The 27,033-nt window shown below is 48.1% G+C and overlaps 1 protein-coding gene across 1 annotated transcript in view; it reads left to right on the top strand.

Moving 5' to 3' along the window:
* The first annotated feature begins 1,803 nt into the window (after nucleotides 1-1,803).
* PYGB (glycogen phosphorylase B) overlaps nucleotides 1,804-27,033 on the top strand; it is a 39,555-nt gene continuing 14,325 nt past the window's right edge. Inside the window, exons 1-12 of the mRNA XM_070419800.1 lie at nucleotides 1,804-2,117; nucleotides 8,510-8,611; nucleotides 10,931-11,009; nucleotides 14,222-14,325; nucleotides 18,247-18,378; nucleotides 19,993-20,104; nucleotides 20,549-20,631; nucleotides 21,447-21,590; nucleotides 22,168-22,260; nucleotides 24,893-25,039; nucleotides 25,893-26,056; nucleotides 26,873-26,987. Of these exons, the coding sequence (XP_070275901.1) occupies nucleotides 1,875-2,117; nucleotides 8,510-8,611; nucleotides 10,931-11,009; nucleotides 14,222-14,325; nucleotides 18,247-18,378; nucleotides 19,993-20,104; nucleotides 20,549-20,631; nucleotides 21,447-21,590; nucleotides 22,168-22,260; nucleotides 24,893-25,039; nucleotides 25,893-26,056; nucleotides 26,873-26,987 (1,518 nt within the window). The 5' untranslated portion in view covers nucleotides 1,804-1,874. The remainder of the gene's footprint in view (nucleotides 2,118-8,509; nucleotides 8,612-10,930; nucleotides 11,010-14,221; nucleotides 14,326-18,246; nucleotides 18,379-19,992; nucleotides 20,105-20,548; nucleotides 20,632-21,446; nucleotides 21,591-22,167; nucleotides 22,261-24,892; nucleotides 25,040-25,892; nucleotides 26,057-26,872; nucleotides 26,988-27,033) is intronic.

The following is a 27,033-nucleotide window of genomic DNA, read 5'->3' as shown; positions in this document are numbered from 1 at the left end:
CTGCACACTTTCTCGGTACAGTACACCCTTCATAAAAACGGTCTAATTCAGGCAGGGGCCTCCGTTAAAGCTAAAAGTCGTTATGTAATAAAGTAGGTTTTCTGAATGGATATGCTTTAAAAATTGACAAATTAGTTTACTTGTTTTTACTTATGCAGACATGTTTGTGTAATTAAGTATGTATGAAGCTTAATTTCACAGAAAAGTTTTCTATATGTACTACAGTAATTTTAAATTTCTACTGAATAGGTCTAGTAAATGCATGCATCCACCAGTCACTGGGAGTAAACAGATGCACACGGCTGGGTCATGGCTTAGCCCACATAGAAACATATCATCTCCCGGACTGGTTTGGCTCAATGGATAGAGCATCGGCCTGCGGACTCAAGGGTTGTGGGCACATTCCCAGTAGGGGGTGTGCAGGAGGCAGCTGATCGATGTTTCTCTCTGATCGATGTTTCTAACTCTCTATCCCTCTCCCTTCCTCTCTGTAAAAAATCAATAAAATATACTTAAAAAATAAAAAGAAACATATCATCATCTGGCAGGAGTTAAAAATGCTGCAGAAAATCACACCACGGGATTTTCGGCAAAACCAATTACTGAGCCCTAGCTGGCTTGGCTGAGTGGAAAGAGCATCGGCCTGCGGACTGAAAGGTCCTGAGTTTGATTCCGGTCAAGGGCACATGCCCGGGTTGCAGGCTCAATCCCCAGTAGGCGGGTGTGCAGGAGGCAGCCAATCAATGATTCTCATCATTGATGTTTCTATCTATCTCTCCCTTCCTCTCTGAAATAAATAAAAACATATTTTAAAAAAACAATTACGGAGCATGATACAATGTGATCACCTGCTAATTATTCACTGTACATTGTTTACAAGCAGTGACTCTTGGATTTAAATATGTAGACTATAGTTGCAGATATGTAATATTTACTTATGTCGGTGAAATTACTACAGTTTTTTCCCAACATACAGCCTATTCAATAAAATTTGTTTAAAATAACAGTGAATTAATAACAAGAAAACAACCTGTTAATTGTAAGCAAATCTTGGTTAAAAGCATTTTTCAATTAATAGGGTGTTAATTTTCACATGTGACACATGGATCGGAAATTTTGTCTGTTAAATCTAGGTCCACAAAGTCCAGGGTTTACTGTATAAACTTTTACCTTCTTAGCTGATATTTTCAGAGCCACCCTGGGACTCAAAAGGAGTCGGCCCACTGGGCAGGCATTGGTGGCTGCCTTTCAAGTGTGTGTTCGGTTTCCCTTAATGGCCTCACCGGGCACCCAGGGCACTCTGGCCTGGGGGCACCTGGGGGCCTTGGGCAGGTAAGGGACACAGCCCCCAGAAATCCCAAAAGCGGGGGAGGGAGGAGGGAGTGGGGAGGAGCGCATTCTCCCCCTGTCTGCCCTGGGGGGATAGAGGCAAACAGGACTGCAGCTGATTCCAGCTCGTCCAGTCGTTTCCCACTTCTGCTGGGCTTGGCCAACTTGGGGTGAGACCCCTGCTTTTGAGGGTGGTTCTCATTTATGAAACCGGAAGCCGTCCCCAAATTCCAAGGATTAAAGCCACACCCCGAGACCCCACTTCTCAGGGAGACCACACTCCACTCAGAGGCCCCTCTCTCCCAGGGCCCCTCCCCTTCCCAGTGCCCCGCCCATCCCACCCTTGGTCCCGCCCCGCCCCGCCCCACTCCTCCCTCGGCCCCGCCCCATCCCACCCTCGGCCCCGCCCCCCCAGTGCAGGGCGCAGGCGCGGTCGGTGCCAGCGCGGGTAGCCGCAGTCCCCAGCGCCAGAGCCGCTTTTGCGTCCTCGGTGTTCGCATCTCTTGGCCGCTCTCCCCCTTTTCTCCTCTTCCTCAGCCGGCGCTATGGCGAAGCCGCTGACGGACAGCGAGAAGCGAAAGCAGATCAGCGTGCGCGGGATCGCGGGGCTGGGCGACGTGGCCGAGGTGCGGAAGAGCTTCAACCGGCACCTGCACTTCACGCTGGTCAAGGACCGCAACGTGGCCACGCCCCGCGACTACTACTTCGCCCTGGCGCACACGGTGCGCGACCACCTGGTGGGGCGCTGGATCCGCACGCAGCAGCACTACTACGAGCGCGACCCCAAGGTGAGGCGCCGCCGGAGGCGGGTACCCGACCTGCCCCCCGCCCCCCAAAAAAGGGAAGCCGTGGTGCAGGGGTTCTTGAGCCTGAGGCCCCTGAGAACTCACAGCAGAGCGTTGCACCTCTCCCCAAAAAGAGACCGGCAGGGCCGCTGCCTGCGGAATGTGTATCCGAGTTGAGCACGGTCCGCCCCCACAGCCCAGCGGTAGTCCGCTCCCTGCGTGGCGTGGAGGAGGAGAGCCTCGCGAAGGCCCTGGCCGCCCCCTCCGCTCCCCGACGCGCGCATCTCCCTGGTGGTCAGCCTGCCCTGGGCCGAGCCGCCAGGCCCCTTGCGCGAGGAGCCCGGCCTTGCCTGGGTCCGCTGCTCCCCGGATTCCTGGGGCTTGGAAACCCGGCGGAATTTTCCAGCCTGTCACTAGCCGGGTGCTTCCGTGATGGCTGCAGGGTTGAGGCTTCCTCCTCCCCCCGCCCCCCACCTCTGATTTTGTGCAGTCGTGCGCGAGAGAAAAGACCCTGGAACCAGGCCTGGGTGCTTTATGTGTTGGGAGGGGGTGGACACAGCCATCTGCAGGGAACCAGGCTTTTCCGGGAGAGGCAGTGATGAGGAGAAAGTCGTCGGAGGTGCTTGCTGAAGCAGGAGGGGACATACGCTCAGAAAAAGGAGCCCGCAAAGCAAAGGGCTTGTCTTTGAGGTTCCCACACCTTCCTCGGACAGCTTCTACTTCCCTTACAGCTCACGGAGACGAAGTAATTGCTCCTTTTTAGATTTTGCAAAAATGTATGTTTAAGAAAGTCATTGATAGTCTCCGTTACTATGATCTATAGCTGTGTCCTCTTTCTACTCCTATATATGTATACACATTTTTAAAAAGTATATTGCATACACCGTTTTGCGGCATTTCTGTTTCATTCATCAATTGTAACTTTTCAACAGCTCCGAGTCCGCAAGTCTGCTTCTCCAACATCATTGGTAGCTTTTAGCTTGGTAGGTGTCTCATAGGCCTGGCCAGCCCCCTCTGCCAGTTTTGTTTCTTTCTCTTGACCGTGGAGAATTTTGTCCTTTCTGCTACACGATGGTCCAGGGAAAGCCCGCAAGGAAAGGAGACACTTGCAGGCCTGAAGTCAGTTTGCAAAGATTAGACTTGCCGTGTACACCTGGGCATGGAACGGTTGTTGTGTTGATAGTATTTTAGAGTATTTTCATGGGACATTAAGCAGTATTTAATAATTGCTAAGAGTAAGATTTATTGCTTTTCCAAACATATTCTGGGGCACTCCTTTTTCTAAAAGAGAGATGGTAAGAATAACAGATTTGTTGGAATACCAACGAGGCATCTTCGCGTTTAGTATGCAAGGCGGTGTGGAAAGAAGTGGCACCAAGTGGCTAAGACAGGTTATTACAACAAAGGCTTGGCTCGATTTTGCCAGGGAAGCTGGCCAGGAGGCAGTGGCTCCCCCAGAATTCTCTGCTGATGGCCGAGCTCTGCTTCGCCAACATCATTTTTATTGTCCGAATAGCAGATGACAAGGGTACGGCTTTGCACAGTCAAGGGCATTTCCCTGGAGTGGACACACCCCAACGTATTAGGGCTCCTGTTAGTTTATGGATGTTTACCCTAGAGCCTGAAAAGGCCAGCGATGGGCTCGGGGATTACGGAAATGACCTTTCAGGAGCAAAACAGGTTTGTCATCCTCAGTGAGTGCTCTGAGTCTTGATGGTCTGCCTTGGCTACAGGTGGAAACCTTTCTCTTTTAAAGAAACCGCAGCCTGTAAATGGAAGGAGCCTATTCTGGACAGGAAGGCCCTTTAAAAAAGAAAAAGTGGGATTTATTAATAAGTGCTTCGGTCTCGCTAATTCAGGTTGAAAATAAGCTCCTTGTCTCCCTTTTCTGCAAATGATTGCTTGTAATGGACCCGAAACAAGCCCCAGGAGGGTCAGAGCCCAGGGAAGTGGGCTCCCACTGGGGGCAAAGCCACACCCCCAGCCCCAGGAATAGCCCCAGGGGCGTGTACCACCACCTCCCGGCTGGGGTAACCTGCTGATCTATACTTATTACGTTCAAGTGATTTTATTTTTTTTTAAATATATTTTATTGATTTTTTACAGAGAGGAAGGGAGAGAGAGAGTCAGAAACATCGATGAGAGAGAAACATCGACCAGCTGCCTCCTGCACATCTCCCACTGGGGATGTGCTCCCAACCCAAGCACATGCCCTTGACCGGAATCGAACCCGGGACCCTTCAGTCCGCAGGCCGACGCTCTATCCACTGAGCCAAACCGGCTTTGGCTCAAGTGATTTTATTGATTATTTTTGTCTTTTACACGATTATGCAAGTCCTTATGATTATTGGAGGAAAAATTGAACAGTACAGATAAGCCAAATGGAAAAAAAATAACTGTAGTCTCACCACTTAGTAATAAAACTATAAGTATGACAAACCTTTTGTGTTCTACATCGTTTTTTCTATACTAGTTGAAGCATTTGTTTTTATTACACTAAAAATATCGTGTTGTGTGTACTGTATCCCTACGTTGAGTGGGTGGAATAGCTAGTTTCCTATGTAACCTGACTATCCTGTCCTGGTAGTTAGTAGATGGAATACTCGGTTTATTTTGCAACCAGCTAACGGCATTCCTCTATTAAGTAGATGGAATAGCCAGTTTATTATGTAACATGACTACTGTATCTATGCGGTGAGCATGTGCAGTAGTGTGTTTACTATGCCTACTGCATCGCTGCAGTGAGGCGATGGAATAGCCAGCTTACTATGTAACATGCTCTTGCATTCCTGGCAGTGAGTGATGGGATAGCCAGATTACTCTGTAACAGGCCTACTGCATCCCTGCAGTAAGTGATGGGATAGCCAGTTTACTCTGTAACAGGCCTACTGCATCCCTGCAGTGAGGGGATGGAATAGCCAGCTTACTATGTAACATGCTTATTGCATCCCTGCAGTGAGAGGATGGAATAGCCAGTTTACTATGTGACATGCTATTGCATTCCTGGCAGTGAGTGATGGAATAGCCAGTTTACTATGTGACATGCTATTACATTCCTGGCAGTGAGTGATGCGATAGCCAGTTTACTCTGTAACAGGCCTACTGGAGCCCTGCAGTGAGGGGATGTAATAGCCAGCTTATTCTGTAACAGGCCTACTGCAGCCCTGCAGTAGGTGGGTGGAATTATCAGTTGGCTGTTCATTTGGTCTGTTATATATTTGCAGTGAGTGCACGCAACAGCCAGGTTCCTTGGCGCCCTTTTAGTGAGTGGGTAGAATAGTAAGTTTATTATTTTTTTTATTTTTAAATATATTTTTATTGTTGATAATATTACAGATATCTCCCCCTCCCCCCCCCCCCACTTGAATAGCCATTTTCCTATGGAGCTGGCCTAATGCATCCCTGCACATGAATGCATGGAGTGGTCAGTTTACTATATAATCAAGCTACAGCATTTCTGCCTGAGTAGGTGGAATAGGCAATTTACTATGTAAGAGGCCATGCATCTCTGCAATGAGTTGGTGGAATAGCCAGTTTGCTATGTTACTGGGCTGCTGCATCCTTGGAGTGAGTGGATGGAATAGCCAGTTTAGTATATAACTGGCCTTCTCTACTCCTGCAGTGAGTGGATGGGGTGGTCTTCTTTATCTCTGCAGCCGTTGAAATAATGGTTCCTATGGCTCTTTCTTATAAGTTATCTCAATGGTAGATTAAGGAAAAGGAGTGCTACCGCAGTGTCCAAACAGGTGTCTTAAATATTTCTAATAATGTAATTGTAATGAATACAAATAATTACTGGTTTGCAGGACCTGGGAGTTAAAGGAGGATGATCTACAGCAGTGATTTGTAGCCTTCACTGCCTATAACCCCCACCTCTAAGATTTTGTTTTAATTAGTCAGAGGTAGGACCAGCCAATGGAATCTTTTTAGCACACCCAGCTGTTGTGATGTGTTTTTAATTGTGAGTGTGAAGTTAGCCTGACAGCAGATAGCTCAAAGTTATTTTTTGGAAGCGGATGATGGATGATGTTTTGTGTTGCTGATTACCCTGACAGCTTGCCAAGTGGAAGTAGGTGAGACCATCATTTTATGAGAGTGTGCCATGATTTTTCGTAGAAGACAATTTGGCCTTTTCTCTTTCAGGTTGTATTGGTTAGTAATCTCTTTCCACTTGGTTGGACCACAGTGTCCAGATATTTGGCCAGAAATCATTCTGGCCCTGGCTGGTTTGGCTCAGTAGAGTGAGCGTTGGCCTGTGGACTAAAGGGTCACGGGTTCAATACCAGTCAAGGGCACATGCCCAGGTTGCAGGCTCGATCCCCAGTGGGAGGGGCGCTCAGGAGGCAGCCAATTAATGATTCTCTCTCATCATTGATGTTTCTATTTTCTATGTCTCTCTCCCTCTCCCTTCCTCTCTGAAATCAATAAAAATATAAAATAAATTTTTAAAAAATCATTCTGGATGTTTATGTGAAGGTGTTTTGGGGATGAGATTATCATTTATATCAGTGTACTTTGAGTAAAGCAGTTACCCTCCCTAATGTGGGTGGTCCTCTATCAGTTGAAACCCTCAATAGAACAAAAACTAAACCCCACCCTCTCCCCAGCAGACTGCCCCTTGGACTCCAAATGCTTACTCTTTCTTGGGTCTTCAGCCTGTGGGGCCACCCCTGTGTTATGTCAGGGCCAGCTCTGCCCTGTCCAGCAGGGAGGCAGCAGTTTGCTGTGGGAGCCACTCTCTGCTCACCTGGCCACGGTAAGATGGCTGCTAGTGTGTTGAGACGGAGGCACACACAGAATCTAATGGACAAGAGTAGCGTTGCCAAGTTTTCAAGGATGACCCATCTCTGCTTATAGAATCATGTTCTTCCTCTTGGTGAAGGTTGAAAGCAATTGCCCCAGTATTTTTTGTTTTTTGTTTTTTTTCTCTGAATGTTAGAAAAAGTTCTTTCTTTTTCATGCAAGGCGTTCAGACCTCTCTATCCAACAGACTCTAAAAACTTTCAGGAGAGGGAAGAGAAGTTGGAGATCTCTCAGATTAAATTAGTGTGTAAAAAGCAAAATAAGGCTCTACCTGTGGATGCTCAACTTCATTTCCGCAGTTAGAGTTTATTAATGCCTAAGATGTTTTTAGAAAATTACATCTGTGTTGATCTTCTTTTCATCTGTTTGTGCTGAAGAGCTTCTCTTATACTTTCCTGTGATGTTTCCTGTGTGTAATAACTAAACCCAGTTTTTAAAAAATGAAGGCGGTCTCTAGGTCATTTAACATATGGCAGATTGGTTTAGCCACTATGAAAACCGTATTGAGGTTCCTCAAAAGATTGAAAATGGAACTGCCTTAGAATCAGCAATTCTACTTCTGGGTATATATTTGAAGAAACTCAAAATACTAATTCAAAAAGACATATGTTCCCCCATATTCACTGCAGGATTATTTACAGTTGCCAAGATATGGAAGCAACCTAAGTGCCCATCAGTAAATGAGTGAATAAAGAAGACATATAGTAAGATATACAATGGACTATTACTTGGCCATAAAAAGAATAAAATCTTACCATTTGCAACAGCATAGGTTGACCTAGAGGGTGTTATGCTAAGTTAAATAAGTCAGTCAGAGAAAGACACATACCATGTGATTTCACTTATATCTGAAATCTAAAGAACTGAATAAAAAATAAACAAAACAGAAACAACCTCATAGATACAGAGAACAAACTGTTGTTTGCCAAGTGGGTGGGTGGTTGGGGACTTGCTGACAAAGGTGAAGGATTAATAAGTTCAAATAGGCAGTTATAAAATAGTCATGGGGATGTGAAGTGCAACATAGGAAATATAGTCAATAATCTATAATAATAAAAGCATAATATGCCAGGTAGACCGGATGTCCTTTCCGACAAAGCCGCAGCAGGCCGGGGGCCTAGGCAGAGGTGGGTGGGGGCCAGGGCCAAGGCCCTTGCACGAATTTCGTGCACTGGGCCCCTGGTATTGTAATAACTACGTATGGTGCCAGGTGGGTACTAGACTTACGGCAGGGGAGAAATCACTTGGTAAGATACATAAAGGTCTAATCTCTATGTGGTACATCTGAAACTAATATAACATTGAATGTCAACTGTAATTGAAAAATTAAAAAAATAAAAAGAGTATAAAGCCAAAAAAGAGAAGGGTTCCCTCATGAGATGCCCTTGGAAAACCGAGGGTGGTCAAGGCCTGGTGAAGGGAGCGAGTTCATTTGGGGATGTGCCCGAAGTTCTGGGTTAACATAAATGATACCCCTGTGTAGGTCCTCTTAGGAATCCACCCATCATCATCATCATCATCATCATCATCATCATCTGCCTGTGCGTGGAGATGGGACGGGAGATCTAAGATGCTTTCTTTTGCTCTCTCAGCGCATCTATTATCTTTCCCTGGAGTTCTACATGGGCCGTACTCTGCAGAACACGATGGTGAACCTGGGCCTGCAGAATGCTTGCGATGAAGCCATCTACCAGGTACGAGTCCTGGGGCCAGGCTGCCCAGTAGCCTCTCCTGTTGCTCTGAGGGTTTAGTTCAGGCCCCACAGAGGTGAGCATTGACAGAGGTGAACGTGGACATTAGGATTTGCCGCCACCTAGGACCTGGGAAATGCCTGATGGTGTCCTCTGCCCTTTGTGAGGGAGAATGGGTTGGTGGGTGATGCTCCTCTTTCTCAAGGGGAGAAAGTAAGAACTGGATGGAGAGCTATTAATACAATGGAGTGCAAGGGCTCGATGGCATTGTAATTCTAAGGTCTGGAGGCTTCTAGAAACCACTGTATTCCTCACTCCCACCCCAAGGACAGATTTACAATGTGACAGAAGTATTTGGTATTGTCACACTTCTCCTTGCTTCATTGAACTGGTAACCTACCTCCAAAATCCTTCCTCTGCCCCTAAGACCCTATCCTCTAGTTATAAAATTGCCCTTTCTCCCCTCAACAGGATAGACACTGCCTTTGCTTAAGCAGCGGTTCTCAACCTGTGGGTCACCAACCTGTGGGTCGCGACCCCTTTGCGGGGTCGAACGACCCTTTCACAGGGGTCGCCTAAGACCATCGGAAAACACATATATAATTACATATTGTTTTTGTGATTAATCACTATGCTTTAATTATGTTCAATTTGTAACAATGAAAATACATCCTGCATATCAGATATTTACATTACGATTCATAACAGTAGCAAGATTACAGTTATGAAGTAGCAACGAAAATACTTTTATGGTTGGGGGTCACCACAACATGAGGAACTGTATTAAAGGGTCGCGGCATTAGGAAGGTTGAGAACCACTGGCTTAAGGGTTCTTCATTAACAGTTGTTTAGGTGGAGGTCGTTCACAGTTCATGTGCTGTTTTAGAGCAGAGCTGGCTTTGATTGTGTCTGTTTTCTGTCTCTGTCCCACTTCCCTGGGCATGGTCTTTCTCCCTCACCCAGATGCTCAGTGTAGGACTTTTGGAGTGTGAACATGCATCGTTTCTGCCCCTTTGCACATACACAGAAGGGTCCTTACCACAGTCGCCCTCCCCCCAAGAACCTTCCACTGCTTCTGTTTAGGTTCAGGTTTGGTTTTGAGGTGGGAGGTGCTCTGGGGGCCTTCTTGGAGGAGGTGTGGTGTGAGCCTTGCAGGGCCATCAGGCAGCCCGGCATTGTCGGGGATCATGTCTCCCCCTCCAAGACTTGAGCTGGTAATGTGTCGGGTAAATCCCCCCACATATTCCAGACATTTTTGGTGGAACACACTCTTTGAAATTGTTATGGGAGTTAAGTCAATATTTTGAAATCTAAATCAATGACTGTATGTGTTAGCACCATTCAATTTACTTAATAGATGCTAAGCTATTTTGTATGACTTTTATGTTTTTAATTTTCTCACAACTCTTCTTCCACTCTTCGTAACTTATTAGATTCTCAAAGTGTGGTCTGGAGACCGTCAGGTTCCCTGAGACCTTTTCAAGGGGTCTGCTAGGTCAGAACTATTTTCATAACACTAGGATGTTATTTGCCTTTTACACTCTATACTTCATGAGTATGCGGTAGAGTTTTCCAGATGCTATCTGATGTGTGATATTCCAACAAATTGAATGCTGGAGCAGAAAATCCTTTAAAGAACTTTGTAAAAATATGAAATACTGCAACTCTTCTCAGTAAATAATTGTTTTCAAATATAGTTATTTTTTAATTAAACAGTGTTATTGATGTTAATGTGATGGGTTTTATCAAGTTTAAGATTAATGGAATAATTATCAATACAACATAACTGAGAGCCCTAACAGCTCTATTCTGGAATGGTTTTCAGTTAGGTGAAGTGGTTGTGACTTTGTTGCTGTTTCTCTAATTTTTAACATACCATATCTGTTTCACAAGTTGGCTTGAATATAATTGGAATGCCACGGAAAGGTGTTTTTAGATTTGGGTTTAAAAAGATGTCATGTAATTATCATTAGACCATGCAAAATTAGAGAATTACTAAAACCATTGGTTTCATTTTTAGGAAGCATGTTATAATCTGTCCACTATAAGTAAATTAATAATATGACAGTATATATCTTTGGCTATTAAACCATGTCTCATTTTGACTATAATTCTTAGGTAATTTGACAGCTTTTGAAATACCTGAACACTTTCATTTTCGATCAGCGATTAAGCATCAGATTTTAACATTGGACTTGCAAGTCTAAAAGGAAGCAGCTCTACCCTTTGATATAAACTCACAGGATTTAAATATCACTCCACCTGGTACTTGAGTGAAAATATTAAGTAATGTGAAAATATTGCCTCTGTTTTTATTCACAGTTGGGGTTGGACCTGGAAGAACTGGAGGAAATAGAAGAGGACGCTGGCCTGGGGAATGGAGGACTGGGGAGGCTGGCAGGTAACCCCAGGCACCTGTCTAGGACAAGATTGTCCTAACGTGGTGCCTTGTCAGTGATCACATGGTGAGGCCAAGGCTAGCCATGCTCCTGGCACTGTTTTGACAGGATAAAGGGGTCCCTTAGGGTGGATGGGAGAGTGTGTGCTCCAGGTCAAAATCTTTGCCTCTGGCAGGGGAAATGTGCAAGATGTATGTCTCTGTCACCCAAGGGGCCCTTCATAAAGATCATGAAGACCAGGCTTGCCAGTGGTGGGTGACTGGTGCTGGGAGGGATTCCAATATATCAACCACTCTGCACGATCCCAAAGGCAGTCATTGGGAGAAAGACAGATAAACACACGCACGCACACGCACACACACACACACACACACACACACACACAGCTTACAGAGCTCTCTCCCTTTGGGGGATGTTGCTCCCTTGGTAAGCTCTATTTGAGAGCATACTCAGTTGTTTTTTATCTGTTTTAATTATTTTTGCCAGTGTTTTAGGGGAGAGGGAGCTGGGTTAAGAACGGCGAAGTGGAAATAGCCGTCACAGTGAGATTTGATTTTACTGGACACATCAAGGCACTTGGGCACAGTGTCTCTAAGGGCAAAGATGAGTTAGGTTTTGTGCTGCTCTTGTGTTGGGGGGCCGAGGGGAGGGTGGGCTCAGGCCCCTCCACTTGGTGTCATGGCCCCTTTTGGGAATTGTCATTTTGAAAAGGGAGCAAATGCCCTAAAATTTAGGGGGTGCATGTGCTTGTATTTTTTAATTTTAAAGTAAATTCTTCACAAATTATAAATGCAACATGTTTATCTCAAACAAAACAGCGCATGGATCTATATAGAGAAACAATTGGCACCCTGGCCGGGTGACTTAGTCGGTTGGAGCATCATTCCTTTCACCAAAGGGTTGCAGGTTCGATTTCCGGTCAGGGCACATACCTAGGTTGCGGGTTTGATATTTGGTCAGAGCAGGGTGCATACGGGAGGCAACTGATCCATGTTTCTCTCTCACATTGATGTTTCTCTCCCCCACCCTCCCTTCCTTTCTCTAAAATTCAGTAAAAAGCTTGTCCTTGAGTGAGGACTAAAAAAAAGGAAGAAACAATTGGCAAGGCCTGCCCACCTCCACCCTTAGTGTGAAAAGCCCATGTGCGTCCTGGGCATCCTGCTCTCCAGGCAGGGCCCTGTCTGCGTGGATGATGGTGAGGTCACACCAGACAGTGAGCCAGACAGAGCTTCCTTCCCCTGCAGCCCCCCCTGGAAGCCCCCGTGCCCTCCAGCCCAAGGGCCAGCCCACCCAGTCCCCTTCCCCTGACGGCATTCTGTTCATCACAGTAAAACCAGGACCTGCTTCCCAAGCTCCAGGGAAGCTCCAGGCCAGCTGGTGTTTCTTACTGGAGTGGATCCTCACCTCCCCTCTTACCCCAGAGCTGGGGACTGTCAGCCAGGCAGTCCCACCCCCTGCCCTTCACAATTCACTTACATCCTGGGCATTTTCAGGACTTCCCCAGTCAGATTCATGTCGACTACCGGTCCTGCCACTTCCGTGGTGCCCCTGGCCTTTCCTGTGGGCAGGTGTGATGGCACCTCCTCCTTTGGGCCCCTCTGATTCTACAGCTCCTGTCACCTGTGCAGACCTGGGCAGCCCAGCCCGCTGTAGCGTAATATGTCCTCTGTCCCGCCTGTGAGAATGATTTCCTCAAAACAGCAGCCCAGGTCTTATGTGTTGGGTTTTCCCTATTTCTCTCCCGCGGGGAAGGGCCTGGCCTCCAGGGGCCTGTGCATGTTTGGTGAATTAGGCATGTTTTTTTGTGTGTGTTTATTTTTGTGTGTTTTTAAAAATATATTTCTTTATTGATTTAAGAGAGGAAGGGAGAGGGAGGAAGAGATAGAAACATCAATGATGAGAGAGAATCATTGATTGGCTGCCTTCTGCACGACCCCCACTGCAACCCGGGCATATGCCCTTGACCCGAATCGAACCCAGTACCTTTCAGTCCACAGGCTGACTCTCTATCCACTGAGCCAAACCGGCTAGGGCTGTGTGTTTGTTTTTTGCTTATTTTGTGTAGAGTTTTTTTCCCCCCTTTACTTTCTTTCTTTCTTTTAATCCAGAAGGCTAATAGGGCTACCTTCTGGGTCTTTATTTAAAGCATTGTGCTTTCTTTTCCCCACCACATTGTGATCAGAACAAGGGGTCAGTCAGTTGGTGACATGCTGCTCCAGCCGCTTCCCGCACACTCTGGGTGCACTTTGGCACTTGGGTATTTGGCATTGTGGACAGTGAAATGTACATCCCCAGCCCTTGTTTCTGTGCCTTCTCCACTAGTGTGTAGATGTGCCCCTACCATCCAGACAGCTTGGATTTGGGTTGACTGTGCGGGAGATGGGAGGCCGTCGGTCAGAGTGAGACTCTGGGAGAAAGTTGGCTGTGGGACTGATTCAGAGATGCCCCAAGTGTGGCTGTGTTCTCTGCATCTTCCCACAACCCCAAATTTACCCCCCATAGATAGCTTCTTGGTGTGGCCCCGGGCTCTCAAGCCGAAGGGAGTGAGGGTGTATTTCAGTTTTCTTTTTCATGGAAGCTGAAGCTGACAGTGGTCAGCACTGAATCCCTGACACCCTAGAGCAGTGATGGCGAACCTATGACACGCGTGTCAGAGATGACACGCGAACTCATTTTTTTGGTTGATTTTTCTTTGTTAAATGGCATTTAAATATATAAAATAAATATCAAAAATATAAGTCTTGCCGAAACCGGTTTGGCTCAGTGGATAGAGCGTCGGCCTGCGGACTGAAAGGTCCCAGGTTCGATTCCGGTCAAGGGCATGTACTTGGGTTGCGGGCACATCCCCAGTAGGAGATGTGCAGGAGGCGGCAGATCAATGTTTCTCTCTCATCGATGTTTCTAACTCTCTATCTCTCTCCCTTCCTCTCTGTAAAAAATCAATAAAATATATATTTTTAAAAAGTATATATGTATATATAAGTCTTTGTTTTACTATGGTTGCAAATATCAAAAAATTTCTATATGTGACACGGCACTAGAGTTAAGTTAGGGTTTTTCAAAATGCTGACACGCCGAGCTCAAAAGGTTCGCCATCACTGGTCTAGAGGCTGACATCCCAGCGCCTGGTTAACTTAGGGCCTTGCTTCCAGTTGGCCTTGAACATGTTGAATGTCTTTGATCAGAAGAAGTTCTTTGTGTTTGAAATTTTCAGCCTGCTTCCTTGACTCGATGGCCACCTTGGGCCTGGCAGCATATGGCTATGGAATCCGCTATGAGTTCGGGATTTTTAACCAGAAGATTGTCAATGGCTGGCAGGTGGGTGAGACTTGGTTCCTTCACTCGTTTCCAGCTCTCGTTTGCACAAGAAAATAAATAGGTGCACTTTCCGTTCAGCTTTTAGTATTTTATTTTTTTTAAGTTTAAAAGAGATTTATTTCAAAACACAACAAAAGAAAGTTTTGGCATTTCAAAACCCAATGATCAATCACTAGAAAGTTAAACACTTCCCCTGAAACCCAGGAGAACAAAACCACAGAGCTCCCCGGACAATATGCAAACCCCAGAGTGACCCGAGACCCAAGCCCTCCACACAGGCCGCGAGCGGGCCCCCGAAGGCCATCCCTGTGGTGAGATCCAAAATCACCACCAAGATCCACTGTCTACAGTGGACGCAAAAGCCCTCCCAGCTTTTAGTATTTTAAACTCCTTCATGGAGAGACTACATGCCAGTCCTAGACAAGCAGAGGTTGGGCAGGTCAGGGCAATCCTACGAGCTCCATGCTTTCTTCATATTCCCCAGGGGCCGGCAGAGGCTGGTCTCCTGTGTGAGCTCATTGCACACGGGTGGGGCGGGACCCAGAGCCTGCTGGACCTTACAGGGGGCACCAGGGGTGGAGGTTGTGTGGAGGTGGTGAGAATATCGCAGGCGCATGCTGGTTTCCGTTGTGTCTCAGTGCAGAGCCAAAGCGGCCCCTCGCTGGTTCACCCTCAGAGGGATAGCTAACCTGGAGCAGTTAGAAAAACAGTTGTTGTCGGTCTTGTTCCCACCTTCAGCCTTATCTCCCTGACACCAGTGGGAGAACAACACCATGTGGGGTTCGAGGCCAGACCCTGCAAAGGAAAGGGGCCCTTAGGGAGAGTGAACCTCAGTTCTAGAGCATCAAACCACAGCTAAGTGAGGCAGTTGGGATCACATCAGTGAAGAGTGTCATCTTAAAATGCAGTCTCATTGTCCTCTAGGCGAGGTGGTTCTTCCCCTCATTTGGCATTTCCAAATGGAAGGCATAACTATCCATTTGGGTGCAGAATAGTTTTTTAGTATAATTTGGGGCCTAAAAGTCACATATAAAGCCAGGATGTGGTTAGGATTGGAAAGTTTTGTAACTCAAGAGTCGTATAGTCTCAGTGAAATAGCTGATGACCGGATTGATGGAAATGCCCTATGTCTTGATGGGGCAATTGTCAAAATTCATCAATGGTATCCACAGGGTTTGTGCATTTCACTGTATATATAGTAACCTAAAAAAATAAACACACGATGAACTGTACTTACAACGTGCATGCTGAAGTGATCAGGGGCGGAGTGTGTAGATTTCTGCAACTTACTTTGAAATGCACCCAAAAATTAATGGATCAATGGATAAATCAAGTGTAATGTTAACAATTATGGAACCTAGGAGGTGAGTATGTGGGTGTTCACTGCCAATTCTCTTAACATTTCTGTATGTTTGAAAATGCTCATAATAAAATGATGTCAAAGAAAATTATGGCTAAATGTGTAAAAGGAAACTTAAAAAAGATTTGTACCCATTGTTTAATTTATAGAAATACTCACTCCAGCCTTAATAGAAATGGCAGCTTTCCTTCTGGTACCTTTCAGATAATTTCACTCACAGTTTATGTGTGTTTGTCAGATGTACGTGTGTTTTGTTCTGTTTTTAAGAAGTGATGAAAGATTTTTACTTTCTATTTTTGAGATTTTTCTTCTGTTTTGTTTAAAGTATAGTTAGCACACACTATTAGTTTCAGGTGTACAACGTAGCGATTCAACATTTATGTACCTTACAATCTGGTCACCATGGTAAGTCTAGTAACCATCCACTATGCAAAGTTATTACAATATTATTGATTATATTCTGTGTGTCATATGTTATATCCCCATGACTTATGTATATTATAACTGGAGATTATAAAATGACCGTTACCTCCCTTCACCTTTTTCACTCATGTCCCTGGTCTTTCTCCCCTCTAGCAACTATCCATTTGTTCTCTGTATCTATGAGTTTGTTTCTAATTCATTTTGTTTTTTAGGCATCACATATAAGTGAAATCATGTATTTGTCTTTCTCTGTCTGACTTGTTCACTTAATATAATACCCTTTAGGTCAACCTGTGTTGTTCAAATGGCAAGATTTCATTGTGTATTATCAGTGAGTAATATTCCATGAATATCACATCTTCTTTATCCATTTATATATCTTTGGATACTTGTACTACTTCCATGTCTTGGTTATTGTGAATAATGCTGCAGTGAACATAGGGATGTGTATATCTTTTTGCATTGAAGTATCCATCTTATATAAAAACTGCTTTTTGAAATTTTACCCCTGATAGTATGGCTTCTGTCTTAAATAATAAGGAAAATAAGACTACTCCCATTCCAGAGAAGCCGTAAACTATGCCCCAGACAGAGTTGTCAGTGCTGACACCCAGACACCAGGCCAGGCCTTGAGATATGGTCTCATGGCTCCTTCCCAGCACACAGGCCTTCTTTCTCGAATAACTCCCGAGTGGTTGGGATCCATATTTGGCGCTTCGGCCAGGCGGGGCACGCTGTCCTAGAACACATAGATAGGAAGGTAGTCACTGTACTGATTCTGTACTGTATTAGGAACAAATTGTGTAAACAAGGCTTTGTAACTAACTTTGTGGTTTTTGAAAATAAAAACGCTGTAACTCCTGTAGTCGGCACTGCAGTTCAGCCTCTGCTTCGGCAGGGTGCTGTAACTGTAGTCGCTGGCCAGCTTAATAAAGGCTCCTAAATCTTGATCTGAGTCACTGGTGGTCGTCTCCTCGGGTCGCCCCATTACAGCATTAGTGTTTTTATTTTCTTTGGATACTCAGAAGTAGAATTGCTGGGTCATATGCTAGTTATATTTTTAATTTTTTTTAAAAAAAAATTTTTATTGAGGAAGGGAGAGGTAGAGAGAGATAGAAACATCAATGATGAGAGAGAATCATTGACCAGCTGCCTCCTGCACGCCCCTTACCGGGAATCAAGCCCACAACCTGGGCATGTGCCCTGACCAGGAATCAAGCCTTGACCTCCTAGTTCATAGGTCGATGCTCAACCACTGAGCTACACCTGCTGGGCACATTTTTATTTTTATTTTTTTTTTAAATATATTTTATTGACTCTTTACAGAGAGGAAGGGAGAGGAATAGAGAGTTAGAAACATCGATGAGAGAGAAACATCGATCAGCTGCCTCCTGCACACCCCCCACTGGGAATGTGCCCGCAACCAAGGCACATGCCCTTGACCGGAATCGAACCCGGGACCTTTCAGTCCATAGGCCGACACTCTATCCACTGAGCCAAACCGGTTAGGGCACATTTTTAAATTTTTGAGTAGCCCCTATACTGTTTTCCACAGTGGCTGCACCACTTTACACATTTTCAAAGCAGTGGGCTTTCAGTGATTCTGTTTTTATTTTTAAATAACAGCTAATGGGATATCCAGTTTTTAATATATTCACAAAGTTGGGCGACCATCACCCATATTTCCAGAACATTTTCATCACCCCAAAAAGAAACCCAGCACCCATTTCCAGTCGCTCCCCTGTGCCTGTCAGCTATTCATCTACTTTCCCTCTGGATCTGGCTGTTCCAGACCTTTCATATGCATGGGATCATACAGTACATGGGCGTCTTTGACTCAACATAATGTTTTCAAGGTTCATTCATGCAGTAGCCTGCAGCAGGACCTCTTTTTATCGCTGAATTCAGGTAATTCTCAATGTCTTTTCACTTTAACGCATTTTTCTGAATTTTGTTTAAGTTTGTGTTCTTAATAGTCCAAATTGGAAATCTTCGCATTGTGAGTAGGCTGTAGTTTTGTTTCAGTGCTGGGCAGAGTCATCTCCACAGCACGCGTGGTTAGTGCTGACCAAGGGCAGGTCAGCCTAGCGCCACGGACTCTCCTCTCCATGAGCTGTTTGCTGCTGGCTGCTTTCCAGGTTGAGGAGGCCGATGACTGGCTGCGCTACGGCAACCCCTGGGAGAAGGCCCGGCCGGAGTACATGCTTCCTGTGCACTTCTACGGGAGAGTGGAGCACACCCCCGAGGGGGTGAAGTGGCTGGACACGCAGGTACCCACCCGTGTTTCCCAGGGAGCGTGGGCTAGTGCAGGGCCTCGGGGTCTCGTTGTTGAATTGGCTTGCTTTGGGAGTGGGAGGTGTGCACGCATATGAGTCACCGTAAGCTTCCCTAGAAGACCCAACTAAGGTAGAAGCCTGGCAGGTTTGCTTCTCGTACCTTCGATTTCTTACGTTTTGTCCGGAACTACCCAGACAGTGGGAAATGCTGAACCTGAAGCCATGCTCTGTGGTTTACCAGGAGCCGTGTGTTGGGGTGGAGACCAGCAGTTGTTCAATGGCAAGCAGGGCAGACAGCGCTGTGACGGGAACAAGGGCATCGATCCCCTGGGGGACGTACGTGGCTCCCCAGCAGGTGCTCAGCGTGCTCTCTCCCACATGCTCCTGATCCTCGGGGTGCCCATGGCTCTCAGTGGTACCCCAGGTGCGGCTCACCATTGACTCTGATGCCTCAGAGCCTCCGATGTGGAGAGAGGTCAGAGATGGCTGGAGGCCTAAAGAGCCTTAATTAGTATTTAACTTGAACAAGCAGAGAAAGGGATTGGTGCTTCTAAGTGTGCGTGCTTGTAGAAGATGAACGTGTCTGTGTATGCAAGGAGGCCCAGAGACTCCTGGGGCGTCCGCGGCTGAACGTGATGAGGGCCTTACCCCAGAGGGCTGGCCATGGAGAGGGAAGGAGGCAGTTGGAGATGCTTTGCAGGGCTTGTCAGCTGCTTGGACAAAGCCATGGGGATAGGGGAGCAGCGGGCGGGGTGAGGGTTGAGAGGAGATCCGAAGGGAAAGATGACAGTGGGGCTTAAACCTGGTGGGGCCCTTCCGTAGTCCTCTGTGGCTGCCGGAGCTGTTTTCATCTTGTAAAGCCACACGGTGCCCTTGTGGGTGCTACCAAAAGCATGTCTGCGTGTGAGGAGGCCGATTGGAGGGCCTGGGGGCTGGAAGAGACCTTGAGGCTTATCCATTGCTTCCTGTGCTTCCCAAGAGTAAAGCTGTCAGAGGGAATTGGGAGAGGGTGTGGCAGCCTCCGTAGGAGGAGAGCAGGTCTTGCACTTGCTGTTGGGAGTCGAGTGTGTGGCCTGGTTCGGCTTCATTGAGAGTTAGATATCAAGGCACACAGCAGGAGGACCCTCCCCGCAGACGTGGGAGCGGAGGTCAGAAATGGAAGCGTGTTTGGGGGAAGGTGGTTGAGTGAGAAGAGTTAAGGTGTGGAGGGCAGTGGACGAGGACGCAGTGGTTGCTGAGGGAGCATGAGCCAGGGCAACACAGTGGCCCCTCGAGGTGGGAAGAAGTGTTAAGCTGGTGTCAGTACTGAAGCAGGTAAGGCTAAAAGACAGTGTGGCCTCAGGTGTGTATTCAGGCTTACCTGTCAGGGCTGACTCAGGATGTCGAGAGCTGGGGCTGCAGGCACGGGTGTGCAGCAGGGTGGCGAGGGTGGTGGGACTGTGGCTTGGCACAGGGCAGGTTGGGTGTGTTTTGGGCAGAAGGAGAAAAGCCAGAGGAGGATGAGCAGGTGCTTCCCGCTGGGCTGGCGCTGCTCTGCAGGTGGGCCCAAAAGTGGGCACTGACTTTGGCTGACTCCATCCTGACCCTGACCATCTCTCCCTCGGGCAGGTGGTGCTGGCTATGCCGTACGACACCCCGGTGCCAGGCTACAAGAACAACACTGTCAACACCATGAGGCTATGGTCTGCCAAAGCGCCCAACGACTTCAATCTCCATGACTGTGCGTTGTGCCCTTGAGTCTCCGTGGGGTGACTTATCCAAGACTTGCTCACAAAGCTCTTGTCCCCTCTCTGCACTCTCCCTGCCACCTTTCTGGTGGCCCTGGTGTTCCTGGCACTCAGCCTGTCACATTAAGGGACTAGGCCCTCTTGCAGGTTGCTTGTGAGCAGAGGACTCCCAGGCAGAGCCCCTTGCCAGGCCCGCACCCTCAGGAAAGAGCTAGGGGCCTGGGGCCTTGCGGGGTGCATGGGGGATAAGGCACCCAGCACCTTTTTGAGGGGGGGTGGGCGGAAGGCAGGCAAAGCAGCAGCAGCTCTCGGGGTGCCTTCTGTTCAGGAATGCTTGTCCTCAGGTTGTTGAGGGAAGCAAGTGCGACACCTGGGCGTGAGGGTGCACGGGAGAAGGGATGCAGGTCCTGACCTCACCATCTCATCTCTGCTCCTAGTTAACACGGGCGGCTACATCGAGGCGGTCCTGGACAGAAATCTGGCCGAAAACATCTCCAGAGTCCTGTACCCCAACGACAATGTGAGTAGCGTCCATAGTTTATCTCTGTATAGGCTGGGGTCCTCAAGTGCACGAATTTCATGCACCGGGCCTCTAGTACTGAATATGAAGGTCACAGTCACATTTTCTGTTGTCATTGAATTTAGTGTCTGGTGGCATTTTTGTTGTTGCTGCCAGAAAATCACCCTTGAAATATGCCTATCTTAGTGGGTCCTTTTTTTTTTTTTTTTTTTTTTACCAAAGGAATATGTACACATAATAGCAAAGAACATTGGTGCTGAAAGGCTCACAGTAAAATGCTCCCTTCCCCTCGCACCCCCTTCCCAAGATTTTGATCAGATTCTAAAGCTTCAGGCATGGGCATTTTCAGATGCTCATTGGAGGTTGCATTTCTGGTGGCCCTGGTGTTCCTGGCACTCAGCCTGTCACATTAAGGGACTGGGCCCTCTTGCCTGGTGTCCTTACAGGATGGCGCCCCTTTGCTGGCTGCCCTTGTGCTCCTTCCTTATCTGAAGGTCACACGCAGGTTAGGCCACCTGCGACCTTCCGTCTGTGCCCTCAGCTTCAGGTCACCTGACATCTGGGCCACAGGATTGTGGGGATTGGGGTATCAGCACCATGCTCTCGAGGTGTACTCTCCTTTTACACACACACACACACACACTCACACACACACACTCACACACACACACACACACACATACATCTCTGCAGTCCCTGAGGCAGGACGCCCCCAATCCTCAGCCTAATACCCCATCCTGGATCCCAGGGGGCCTCTGAGGCCCTGTAGTGGCCCCAGTGTCTGGGTTGGTGCCAGAGCTGTTCTGTTTCTGCAGTTCTTCGAGGGGAAGGAGCTGCGCCTGAAGCAGGAGTACTTTGTGGTGGCTGCCACCCTGCAGGACATCGTCCGCCGCTTTAAGTCCTCCAAGTTCGGCTGCCGGGACCCAGTGAGAACCTGTTTTGAGATATTCCCAGACAAGGTTTGTGTTTGTCGACGTGGGACTGAGCTCGGTGGGGGAGGACAGGATGCTCTCAGGCTTGGTTTCTTCCTTGAGGCTGGGGCGTGGGTGGGATAGCAGCATCCCCTCATCTCGGTCTCCTCATCATCATGGGGGTGGGGGGCGGGTAGTCCCTCTTCTTCCCCAACCAGAGCCATACTGGGCCTCGCCAGGAGTCCAGGCAGCAAGGACACTGGAAGGCTCCCATGGGCAGCTGACGTGTTCGGCAGTATCAGTTCAGTGACTTTGAATGAATCCAACATTCCCTGGTTGAGAGGGCCTTGGGCGGGGGTTGGGGGTCCTGCAGTCCTGGGCGCCTACTGCAGAGCAGACGTGCTGCAGAGCCTACCCAGGGCGACCTCCCGGTCCCCTGTGGCCCTCGGCCTGCTCCTTGGCCGGTTTCAAGCCAGCCCAGCACCTGCACGGCCCTGTCTGCTCCCTGCCATGATCCCTGTAGACTCCTAAGGTGTGTGAGGACCTCAGACCTGCACATACCAGCCATGTAGGTCCAGTCCATGGGCACAAAGCGATGGAAGGTATCACCTTGTGTAAACTTCAGGTTGCCATTCAGCTGAACGACACCCACCCAGCCCTCGCCATTCCTGAGCTCATGCGGATCCTGGTGGATGTGGAGAAAGTGGACTGGGACAAGGTGAGTATGAGGACAAGGGCGTAAGGTGACAGTGTCTCCCACAGACCTGGGTGTGGAGTGATGGCGTCCCCCTCAGAGCTAGGCACATGGGGGTGACAGTATTCCCTGTAGATGTGGACACACAGGATGACAATGTCCCCCTCAGAGCTAGGAGCATATGGTGACAGTATTCCCTGCAGAGCTGGGCATATGGGGGTGATGGTATTCCCTGCAGAGCTGGGCATATGGGGGTGATGGTATTTTCTGCAGAGGTACACATGTACCTCTGACCTTGGAGTATCCCCCTGACCTTGGAGTCAGCAATGGTTGTGAGTGCTGAGCTAGTCCTGTGCACTGAGGGACTGGGCGGAATGGAGGGCCATTGTCCCCAAGGAGACAGGGGCTGAGGGGAGGAGAACTAAGTTCCAGGAGTAGGTCTGGTGTTCCTCCCCAGGGACTGGGACACAGTGAGGGGAACAGGGGTGCAAGGACACAGGACACTTGTTTTGGCAGCCAAGAAAAGGATTCTGCCGAAACCGGTTTGGCTCAGTGGATAGAGTGTCAGCCTTCGGACTGAAAGGTCCCAGGTTCAATTCCGGTCAAGGGCATGTACCTGGGTTGCAGGCACATCCCCAGTGGGAGATGTGCAGGAGGCAGCTGATCGATGTCTCTCTCATCGATGTTTCTAACTCTCTATCTCTCTCCCTTCCTCTCTGTAAAAATCAATAAAATATATTTTTAAAAAAAAAAAAAGGATTCTGACACTCCTTAGGGCTCATAGTATATATTTTCTCATCTTAGAAATCATAGCAAAAATCCCATAAGTATTACGTTTAAAGAAATACATTGTTTGCATCTTTACATGTTGTTTTCATGATCAATTTTGGTCCTAGATTCTTTAGTATAGTGGTATGTAGTTGCCCTAGTCTAATTAAATCAATATGTGAAACCATAAAACAAAACTTACCCTGTTTTATAGAACCCAGAGCCCCTCTGTTGTCTTGGGGTGCACCTGGTGGGACTAGGCAGCCCATCTTGGGTCCTGTCCACTCCTGGCCAGTAGAGGGCAGGACCATACGGTTTATAAATGTTCTCCAGGCTGTGGGTGTCAAGTTGGTTTAGTGGAAATAAAGTAAAAACTGCTCAGTGCTCTATTTTATTTACCAGTAAAATATAGTTTACAGAGAATGCATGGGAAGCAACCCAAGTGCCCATGTATAGACAGATGAGTAAAGAAGTGGTACAGCCCTGGTCGGTGTGGCTCAGCTGGTTAAAGCATCGTGCTGTGGACAGAAGGGTCACGGGTTGATTTCTAGTCAGGGCACATACCCAGGTTGCAGGTTCGATCCCCAGTCTGGAGGCAGGCAATTGATATTTCTCTCTCACATCGATGTTTCTCTGTCTCCCTCTCCTTCCCTCTCATTTCCTCTCTCTTTAAAATCAATAAAAACATGTTCAGGTGAGGGTTAAAAAATAAAAGTGGTACATAATACAATGTAATATTACCTGGCCATAAAAAAAGAATGAAATCTTACCATATGCAACAGTATGGATCAGGGGTCCTCAAACTACGGCCCGAGGGCCACATGCGGCCCGCCGAAAACATTTGTTTTTTTACTTCAAAATAAGATATGTGCAGTGTGCATAGGAATTTGTTCATAGTTTTTTTTTTAACTATAGTCCGGCCCTCCAACGGTCTGAGGGACAGTGAACTGGCTCCCTGTTTAAAAAGTTTGAGGACCCCATGGATGAACCTAGAACAGCCATGTGCAAACTACGGCCCGCGGGCCGGATCCAGCCCATTTGAAATGAATAAAACTAAAAAAAAAAAAAAAAAGGACCATACCCTTTTATGTAATGATGTTTACTTTGAATTTATATTAGTTCACACAAACACTCCATCCATGCTTTTGTTCCGGCCCTCCGGTCCAGTTTAAGAACCCATTGTGGCCCTCGAGTCAAAAAGTTTGCCCACCCCTGACCTAGAAGGTATTATGCTAAGTGAAATAAGTCAGAGAAAGACAAGTACCGTATGATTTCACTTATATGTGGAACCTAAAGAACAAAATAAACACAATTGAAACAGTCTTATAGACACAGAGATCAGAGTAATGGCTGCCAGGGGGCTGGGGGTTGGGGAGCTGGGTGAAAAAGATGAAGGAATTAAGAAGTACAAATTGATGGTTACAAAATAGTCTTGAAGATGTAAAGTACAGCATAAAGAATACAGTCAATAATATTCTAATAACTGGTGTCAGGTGGGTACTGAAAATATCGGGGAGAACACTTTGTAAAATCTATGGTTATCTAACAACAATGCTATACACCTGAAACTAAGAAAAAAATAATAGTGTCTGTAAACTGTATATGAAAATTAAATAGAATAGTTTACAAAAGAGGAAACTGAGGTGACCGTAAGCTTTATTCATTGTGTGTGTTTGCTGGGTCAGGATGCATAATATTTGTAGATCAAATCAGGAAAGTGGAGGGCATTGGGCCCAACTGCAGTTCTGAGAAGGTTCTAGACAGGCCCCTTTCTGGTAAGATCTTAACGTCTACCTTTGATCGGAGACTCTCCCCTTGCTGAGCCATCTGGCCAAAGAGCCGATTGTTTCTAAACAAAGCACAACTGGAATCTTCTGGAATGTTCTAGGCCTGGGAAATCACGAGGAAGACGTGTGCATACACCAACCACACGGTGCTGCCGGAGGCCTTGGAGCGCTGGCCTGTGTCCATGTTTGGGCAGCTGCTGCCGCGGCACCTGGAGATCATCTACGCCATCAACCAGAGGCACCTGGACGTGAGCACTGGCCCTGCTGGAAGGGAGGGGGGTGTGGGCCCGGGCAGGCTGGTGGGCTGCACCTGCGCAGGTGGCCCTCCTGTGTCCCCACATTACTTCTTGAACCGCATAGCCTCTGTCCAGCAGAGGATTTTGAGATCTGGGAGCTGTCACTTGGTAGAGCTGTTGGCTAGTCCCCACACCTAGCCCCTGCTAGATACATGGGAGTTATGGATTCAAGTCTGTTTTTAAAATATATATATTTTTATTAATATCAGAGAGGAAGGGAGAGGAAGAGAGAGAGAGAAACATCAATGATGAGAGAGAATCATTGATTGGCTGCTTCCTGCACGCCCCACACTGGGGATCGAGACCAGAACCCTAGGCGTGTGCCCTGACTGGGAATCGAACCGTGATCTCCTGGTTCATAGGTCGATGCTCAATCACTGAGCCACGCCGGCTGGGCATTCAGGTCTTTTTAAAATGCTCCTATTTCCTTGTGGGGTTTGGATTTAAGTGTCCATTCTTGTAATGCCAGAGGTGATGTAGCAGCAATTGGGTGACTTGGAAACAAAGTCCCTGTTGTCTTTGTTACCTGCAGAAAAGGTAACGGTACAAACATGAAGTCACGTTAGCCCCGCTGGTCCTCTGGTCCTGCCGCTGACAGAGCCGCTCTGCCGAGTCCTCCTGGGCTTCCCCTGGGCGATGCAGGGTGGGAGGATGGGCTCCTAAAGGTGCGACCAGGGCATGTGAGAGCAAGTCTGGGGTGCAGCAGCCCCAGGATTTTCTTGGAGGAAACCAAACTTCTCTCAGGGAGCCCCTGACCATTGTGAGCCCTCCTGCACTCCTGCTCATGCCTCTGTCTTGGCAACAGCAAGTGGCTGCCCTGTTCCCTGGGGATGTGGACCGCCTGCGGAGGATGTCTGTGATTGAGGAAGGGGACTGCAAGCGCATTAATATGGCCCACCTGTGTGTGATCGGCTCCCATGCCGTCAACGGCGTAGCGAGGATCCACTCGGAGATCGTGAAGCACTCTGTGTGAGTGGGGCCGCTGTCTGTCCTGGGCTAGGGCGTGCCTCCTTCTGACCCCACACCTGCCCGTATGCATGGCGGCTGAGGCGTGTGGCCCTGCTCCACACCATTACTGTGCTGCCCTCGGGGGCCATGGCTGGCCTGCCCAGAGCACCTTGGCCAACAGGTACGATGTTGAGGAGCTGAACCCTGTCATCACCAGTGGCTCCTGCTTTCTGCATTGTGGCTCTGCTCCTAGAGCCTCTGCCGCTGGCCAGGTGCCGGGAGGGCCCCACAGGGACGCGTGTCCTGCCTTGGACCGGGCGACGGTCAGGGTGTGATGGGCAGTGGCTGGTCACTGGGAGAATGGAGGAATCCTTAGGTCAGATCCCCTGGGAGTGGGATGTGATCCTAGAGCCCCTCCTTCCACCCTCACACTGAGCGTGCTGGGCGGGCCTCGGCCAGGTCTGTGCCTGTGGAGACGCCTGTGTGCCTGGCGCCTGCCCAGAGGCTTTGATCCCTACAGCAGATTTCTCAGGGGGAGGGTGTCCCCATTCTCCACTGTCGTGATCACCTCAGAAAAAGGCCAGGTCCTGCTGCCTGTGAGGCTATCGCTAGCCGCCTCTGCACAGCGGGCGTGGGGCGCATGGGAAAGCGTGGGCTGCGTGTGCGCCACTCTCTGCCTGTGCAGCGATGCTGGCTGCTCCACCTTCTCTGGGAAACGAAGCAGGAAAACTGAGCTTCAGGACCCTCCCGGGCATTTCCTTACAAGGTCCTCGTGTTCTTGCTCGCCTTGTTCAGAACACAGCATCTGTCACCGTTGCCTGTTTTCTGTGGTTTTAGCTTTAAGGATTTTTACGAGCTGGAGCCAGAAAAGTTCCAGAATAAGACGAACGGCATCACGCCCCGGCGGTGGCTGCTCCTGTGTAACCCGGGCCTGGCTGACACCATCATGGAGGTGAGGCCGGCCACCCCTGTGTGTGGACCAGCAGTGGCTCCAGGAT

This window comes from Myotis yumanensis, unplaced genomic scaffold, assembly GCF_028538775.1.
Source record: "Myotis yumanensis isolate MYYU_CA2020_CCGP unplaced genomic scaffold, mMyoYum1.0.hap1 SCAF_7, whole genome shotgun sequence".
Classification (NCBI taxonomy): Eukaryota; Metazoa; Chordata; class Mammalia; order Chiroptera; family Vespertilionidae; genus Myotis; species Myotis yumanensis.
Note: the sequence above shows the minus strand (reverse complement) of the source record. Positions and strands in the feature narration are given on the sequence as shown.